The 7500-nt window shown below is 39.9% G+C and overlaps 1 protein-coding gene across 1 annotated transcript in view; it reads left to right on the top strand.

Annotated features, from left to right (window-relative positions):
* LOC123507679 overlaps nucleotides 1–7500 on the top strand; it is a 367512-nt gene that overhangs the window by 305514 nt on the left and 54498 nt on the right. The window contains exons 3-4 of the mRNA XM_045260794.1: nucleotides 1276–1387; nucleotides 2663–2700. Of these exons, the coding sequence (XP_045116729.1) occupies nucleotides 1276–1387; nucleotides 2663–2700 (150 nt within the window). The remainder of the gene's footprint in view (nucleotides 1–1275; nucleotides 1388–2662; nucleotides 2701–7500) is intronic.

Here is a 7500-nt window from a genome sequence, read left to right as displayed (position 1 = left end):
CACCCAATTTCCTTTCATTTATTTGTCAGTCTTTCTCTTTTTCTCCTGTTTTGTTTTGTTGGTTTTCTTCCTATTTTTTCTAATTTCCTCTTGATTTTTCCTCTATTTTCCTTTCGTACTCTTTTTCATCCTTTGTTTGTTTTTCATTACATTAGTTTGTTTCTATTTTTTTTTTATCTTTATCCATTATTTTGTTTTCTATTTTTCACTTTTCCCATTTCTTTATATTCCTTTCATTCATTTCCTCTTCCATTTCCTTCATATCCTTCCATATTTTCTTCTCTCCATATCCTTTCACGTTCCTTCTCTCCTTTACCTTTTCTGAACTTTTCTTTTCATTCTCTATTCCCAAAAACCTTCCTTTTCACAATCCCTTACTTTCCTTTCACATCCATTCTTTCCTCTTATTCATCCCTCCCATCTTCACTCTCTCCCATTCTTCTCCTTTCTTTACTGTTTCCTACACACTCATGCATAATCCTCACATCACGTACCCTCCCTTCTTTTTTTCCTTATTTTTTTTTTCTCTCCTGCCTCTCATTTCCATCTCATTCTCCGTTGGCTCACGTGCGCAGGGAAAAAATAATGCACGAAGGCTTTCCCAACACCAGCAACCGTTAAGGAGTCATTTTTCTGATTAAAGTACAAGGTGAAGGGGCAGAGTTGGGTTTACCTGCCCCTTTTGTCTCACCTGGGTAACTTGTATGTCTAATTAGAGGTTGTGAAAAATGGTCTCTCTTTTCTTTTTTTTTTTTTTTTTGTTTGTGAGTGTTCCGGTTTTTTTTCTCTCGTTTTCTTTTTATGGTTTGTTTCTGTTTTCTTTTATTTCTTCTATTATTTACTTTTTTTTAGATAGACGCGCTTTATTTGTAATTTTTGGGGATTTTATTGATGTATTTGAGGGTTTGTCGTCACTCTCTCTCTCTCTCTCTCTCTCTCTCTCTCTCTCTCTCTCTCTCTCTCTCTCTCTCTCTCTCTCTCTCTCTCTCTCTCTCTCGCTCTCTACCCTCAATTGTGCTGATTTACATAGGTGATGCTGACGGATCCTACCATCCTCCTCCTCCTCCTCCTCCTCCTCCTCCTCCTCCTCCTCCTCCTCTCCTCCTCCTCTTCCTCCTCCTCCTTCTCCTTCTCCTCCTCCTCCTCCATCTAAATATATTTGTATGTATGTACGCATGTATCTACCTACCTACCTATCAGTCAATGTATCTATCTATCTATCTATCTAACCTTCCTATCCATGACCTAACCTGACCTTTTCTCTCTCTCCCGCAGCCGAGCACAGTGGAGACCCAGCGCCATGTGTTCAAGGTCAAGAAGATCAAAAAGGCGCGGGCGTGTCAGGTGTGCCATCAGCCCGTGGTCAAGATTGGTTCCTGCTGCCGAGGTGAGTCTGAGTCCGCCTACCTGTGTTTACCGGTGTCTGCCTCTATGCTTACCTGTGTCTGGCTGTGTGTTTACCTGTGATGACTGCCCCCTTTCCCTTACCCTCACCTGTGATTGTGTCTCATTGTCTGGTACCTTTTTTTTTATAGAATGGGATGAAGGGTGAGAGAGAGAGAGAGAGAGAGAGAGAGAGAGAGAGAGAGAGAGAGAGAGAGAGAGAGAGAGAGAGAGAGAGAGAGAGAGAGACAGACAGACAGACAGACAGACGGACATATGGAGAAATTGGTTGATTGACCGATTTCATGGCACTCCAATAATGGCATCAGAGAGAGAGAGAGAGAGAGAGAGAGAGAGAGAGAGAGAGAGAGAGTCTGGACATCCCATCAGGCACTATTTCACGCCAATCATAGTATATCAAGAGCAAGTTTTCCACTCTGCTTCCCTCTCTCTCTCTCTCTCTCTCTCTCTCTCTCTCTCTCTGTTATCGTGTTTTATTCTATTCTAGTTTATTCTTCCTGTTTTCCTTCCTCTTTCACTTTTTTTTTCCTTGTTTCCTTGTCTTTAGTTTGTTTCTCTCTTTTCTCCACTACCTTTTTATCAACGTTATCATTACCCTGTATATAATTCACTCTTATCCATTGTCTGTCATTATTACCCTTCTAAGTATTTATATTCGTCTAATCTCATCGTATCACTTGTTGTAATCTATCCCAATTATCGTCCAATTATTTACTATGGTCTTTTTTAGTCCCGTATTCAGAAACGCTTTGCTTTCTCACCACGATTATTTTCCAAGGCCACAGAGATGACTAGCGCGGTTTTCAAGAGTGTTTCTCCTGTTGATAATGTAGAAATCTTGTCACTCTGCCTCTAGAACCCTAAAAACACCTTAAAAAACTCCTGTAAATTTAGATAAAGCCTTTTGAAATAGTAGAGGCAAAGCACAGAAGTGTTTGAGAATACGAGCCTTACTCACGGCCAAATTAAAAAACGCCTTCCCTTCTCACTGCTTCAATTTTGTAAGGCCACGGAGACAACTGGTAAGATTTTCAAGGCAGTTCCTCCTTATGATAAACTAGAAATGTTGCCAATCCATCACATTAACCATAAAAATACTCCTAAAAAAACACGAGTATCTTCAACTAGAACCTTTGAAGAGTAACCGATGGTGGAGGCAAAGCGTTTCAAAATACCGACATCGTACCCATTGTTATATATCACCCCTACCTATTCCAATGTTTCCCTCTTACTAACGTTCTGCTTCTGTGTGTTTCAGTATGCAAGTACTTGGTGCATAAGGCGTGCGAACCCAAGGTAAGCTCATGTGTTCCTTGTGTTGCTAAAGTGTTGCCTAGTTAGCAGTATTAGTATTGGTGATAGTGTTGTGGTTCTCATTTGTTTATTGTTAGTGTTTGTGTTGTTAGGAATAATATAACGCTTTTCTTTTTTGTATATATGTTTTTTTTTATTACATTTTATGGTTTTCATATGATATATCTTTTTGTTTTAAGTGAAGCGTTTCGTGTATTTTTTTTTTTTTTTTTTTGGTGTTTTTTGATGTCATGGTGTAAAAATTCGCGTATATTTTGTGCATGCTTGCGTTATTGCGTCCTTGTGTGTGTGTGTGTGTGTGTGTGTGTGTGTGTGTGTGTGTGTGTGTGTGTGTGTGTGTGTGTGTGTGTGTGTGTGTGTGTGTGTGTGTGTGTGTGTGTGTGTGTGTGTGTGTGTGTGTGTGTGTGTGTGTGTGTGTGTGTGTGTGTGTGTGTGGAAGAGACATTTACATACATATAATCCCTTTGCACGTATGTAATCTATTTTACATAACTTCCTTCTCAGTTTGCCTCGTTAACCTTATATAATTTCTCACATATAACTCCAATCATTTATTTTATTCCCCATCATGAAATTCTATGCAACTATATGCAACATTATATCACCCACGTTTCTTTCTGACTCCAAACTATTCTCTCCTCCTCCTCCTCTTCCTCCTCCTGCTCCTCCTTCTTTATTCACTTCAGTCTTGTCTTGTCTCATTATTTCACTTCCGTTTCTCGGCTCGCTTTCACTCAGGATGTCATTAAGTGTCTCCTTCCTTCATTTCACCTCACCTGTTCCCTTAATTACACGTGTTCTTGTACCTGTGCCTTACCTTTCCTGCCTCTCTAATGTACCTGTGTGTGTGTGTGTGTGTGTGTGTGTGTGTGTGTGTGTGTGTGTGTGTGTGTGTTGTGTTGTGTTGTGTTGTGTGTGTGTTTCATTTGAATAGTCTGTGATGTAAGGACGAACGGAAGGGAAGGAGAAGGGAAGGGAAAGGAAAGGGAGAAGCCGGATAGAAAGGAAGGGGACGAAAGACAAGGAGAGATAATTAGGGGGAAGGAAAATAGGGAGAAAAGGAATGAAAGGTAGGAGATGAGAAGGGAAGGAAATGGAAAGGAACAAGAGACAAAGAGAAGAAAAACAGTGAGAGAGAAGAAATATACGGTTAAAGAAGTAAAAGAAGAGAAAGAAGAGCGAACAGATAGGAGAGGAAAGAGGAAGTAAAATCATCTTCCTTTTCCTTTCTCTTCTTTTCTTCCTTTTGTCCTTTTATTTTCCTCCTTTTATATTTTTTCAAGTAAAACAAGAAAAGAGGAAAGGAAAAGGAAAGTGTAGAGGAAACAAAGGAAAGGAAAGAGGTAAGATCATCACCAGTACTCTTTCCTTATTCTTTTCTTCCTCTATTCCTCTTCCTCTTCAAATATTTCAGACAAGAGCAAATATTCTTTATGATTATTCCTCAGAGCAGGACAGGTAATGTTTATTTGTCCATCTCCCTCTCTCCAGAAATATTTGAATATCCTCGTACTCTCTTCCCTTCAACTTGTTTCCCTTTCCGTTCTTTATCTTTCCTCCCTCCGTCAGATTCTCCAAATATTCCTCATTACCATCCTCCTCTTCCTCTTCACTCACTTTCATCATATTTCCTTCTCTTCCGTTATCTTATTTCTCCCTTTTTCCCTTTCGTAATCTTTCCTTTCTTCTCTCTCCTTCTGTCACATTTTCCTATATTCCTTATTACTGTCCTCTTCCTCTTCATCTCTTATTACTTTCATCTTATTTCTCTCTTTACCTTTATTTCTTTTCATCTCCTTTCATCATATTTTCCTTTCATCTTTTCTTTCTCGACTTTCTCCCTTTCTTCTTCCTCCTCTTGATGAACCAAACCTTCCTCACCTGTACTTACCTGTGCCCATCTCCTCACCGTTAATGAGAGGTGTGTACACAGGTAAACAACAGGTACGGGACTGCCTCACCCACCCCACCCATTCATCCCTCATCCTTCTCGTCTCCTCTCCCATACCATCCCTCTCCTCTCTCGCCCGTGGAAAGGTTAATGAAGTGGTTCTGGAGACTTATGCAATGTAACCTACCATTAAATCACAAGAGACGGGATGGGAGAGCAAGATACGTAGAGTGTAAGGGGCTACAACGTACTTTAAATAATAATAGCATCTCTAGGTACACTATATTCTGTAACACTTTCGCGCAGCATCTCTCCTCTACTATATTCTAAAGCCTCTACTTGAAGTTACTTGGGGTTTTTGATGGTGATTTTATGGTTCTGGTGACAGATTTACAAGATGTATAAATCACTGACTGAGAAAAAAAACACTCTTGATAACCCGGATGATCATTACTGTGTCTTTTATAGATACGCAGTTGTGGTGAGAGAATATAGCGTTTGAAAATCCTGACCTTTTTTTAAGATATTTGGAATTTTGAGTCTGTTCTTATGTTTTCAACTGCCAGATCAATAAGAATTATACATTATCAACAGGGAAAACACTCTTGAGATTCCGACTAATCATCCACTGTGTCTTTTAAGATTATCATAGCGAGAGAGTAAAGGATTTCAAAACACGAGCACTAGATTTTAAGGCTTTTTAAACGGTTTTAATGGCAAATTGACAAGATTTCTACATTACTACTAGCAGCAACATTCTTGAGAACGCAGGTAATCATCTTTGTGATCTTTCAAAACAGTCATGGAGAGAGATCGGTGTTTTTAAATATATAACACTAGATTTTAAAGCTTTTTTGACGATTTTTATGTCAAATTTACTACAAGCAGCAACATTCTTGAGAACGCAGCTAATCATCTATCTCTGTGGTCTTTCAAAACAGTCATGGAGAGAGAACAGTGTTTCTAAGTACGTGGACAAAGTATCTGAGTAACATCTGAGGCGGTACAAGAGTGTCTCCCGCGTCCCGGCAGCAAGGTGGCTCATGGCGGGGCCTTCATCGTAGCAGTGGCAGTTTGGCTAAGCTTGAGGTGGGCTGGTAGTGTGGGATTCTTGAGCTGAGAGGACCGCGTGGTGTTCCCGGCGTGTATAGTAGCTGTCGGTCTCGCTCACTCCTTTCTACCCCGTGAACGAATTCCTTATATCTTCGTTTCATGTCGCCCGTGTTAAAAACTCTAGCAGGTGTTATCGAGGTCGACAACTGTGTTTTCAAGATGTAAGAAACAGAGATGAAAGATTTTTTTTTTTTTGGATTTTCAAGTGTTTTCAACGTGTAACATTCTCCAGTGGAAGTTATAGAAATTTATTAGTATACTGTCGAGGGGAAAGAAACAGTCGTGGAAAATATTTGAGGTTTGCAAGTGTGTTTTCAAAGTGTAACTAACTATTTCGTGTTATTGATTCTGTATGTCAAGGAGACTTCGGGAACTCAACCAATCGCCTCTGTGGTATTTGAAAATAGTACGAACATCTGAGAGCCCGAAGTGTTTGGGGTGTTGGCAGTCGTGTGTGTTCCCAAGAAAGGCATGTTTTTTGTGTTGTCACTGAGCTGTGTTGTGTTGTGAGGGCCCCGCGTGTGTTGTGTGGTCGTGTTGCGTATTGTGTTGCTGTGGGATGATAAATGAGCAGGTAAAGACGTTTTAATTACAGGTGAAAAAGAGAGAGTTGATTTTTTGTTCCTATTAAAATAATGATAGTAATAAATAAATAAAAGAAATAAAGATATTGAGCAAAAAAATTCAAATTGATGATAATGATAATGATGATGGCGGCGGTAATGATAACAAGAGCAATAACAACATCAACAACAACTGACTGCAGACAACCTCACAAATTCACCCAAAAAAGAAAAACAACAACAACACAAATTACCATATCAAACAAGCAAAACAAAGAAGAAAAACATCCTTTTCACACACACACACACACACACACACACACACACACACACACACACACACACACACACACACATCTCAGAACCTAACATCTTTCTCAACCCTGGGACGAGTGAACGAGAGGCGAAGCGGGGCAGAGGGAGGAAGGGGCGGTAAGCAACGTTGAGTTACGGTACACACGCACCACTCAACGCTACCTGACGTTGATGGAGACGTGGCCTTAGGGTGATACCTCCTCCAGGTGAACGCCAAACTCACCTGGCGCACCTGTCCGTTTGTAAGGTGTTTTGTACAGGTAAATGAGGTTCCTCGCTCAGGTGTGTGTGTGTTCAATGTACCTGGTTTTGTTGCTAGTGTTCTGTTGACAGGTAGAAGTAGAATGAAGGGAATAAGGAAGGGATTAAGTTGAGGGATATAGGAGGGGAAGGAAGAGAAGGAAGGGAAGTGATAGATAAATTTAGAAATGGGAAATAAGAAGGAAAAATGAGTGAAAAAAATTAATGAGGATGTAAAAAGAAAGTAAGGAAGTTAATTAAGGGGAAAGGGAAGGTACAAATAGAACCAAGTGGAAGGATAGGGAAGATAGGCGAGGAGGAAAAGGAGAAAAAAAGTGAATGAGTAACGAAAAAGAGAAATGGAAAAAAAAAAAAATGGTAGGCAAAATCGTAGAAGAAGGAAGGAAAGAAAGTAGGAAATGAACGGCAAAAGGGAAAAAGAAGAAGTAAATGGGAAAGGAAAGGACAAGTAGGAATTAATGGAAGAAGAGGAAAAAGTGAAAGTAAAAGGAAAAGAAGAAAAAAGAAATAAAGGACTAACAACGTAAATAAAACGAAGAGGAAGAGGAAAGTCGCAAAGGAAGGAAAGTTAAAGTGACAGTTGAAGAAGTGAAGGAGAAAGGGAAAGGAAACTAGAAAGAAAGGGAAAGCCGGGAAGAG

Source organism: Portunus trituberculatus, chromosome 23 (genome assembly GCF_017591435.1).
Source record: "Portunus trituberculatus isolate SZX2019 chromosome 23, ASM1759143v1, whole genome shotgun sequence".
In the NCBI taxonomy this organism is placed as follows: domain Eukaryota; kingdom Metazoa; phylum Arthropoda; class Malacostraca; order Decapoda; family Portunidae; genus Portunus; species Portunus trituberculatus.
Note: the sequence above shows the minus strand (reverse complement) of the source record. Positions and strands in the feature narration are given on the sequence as shown.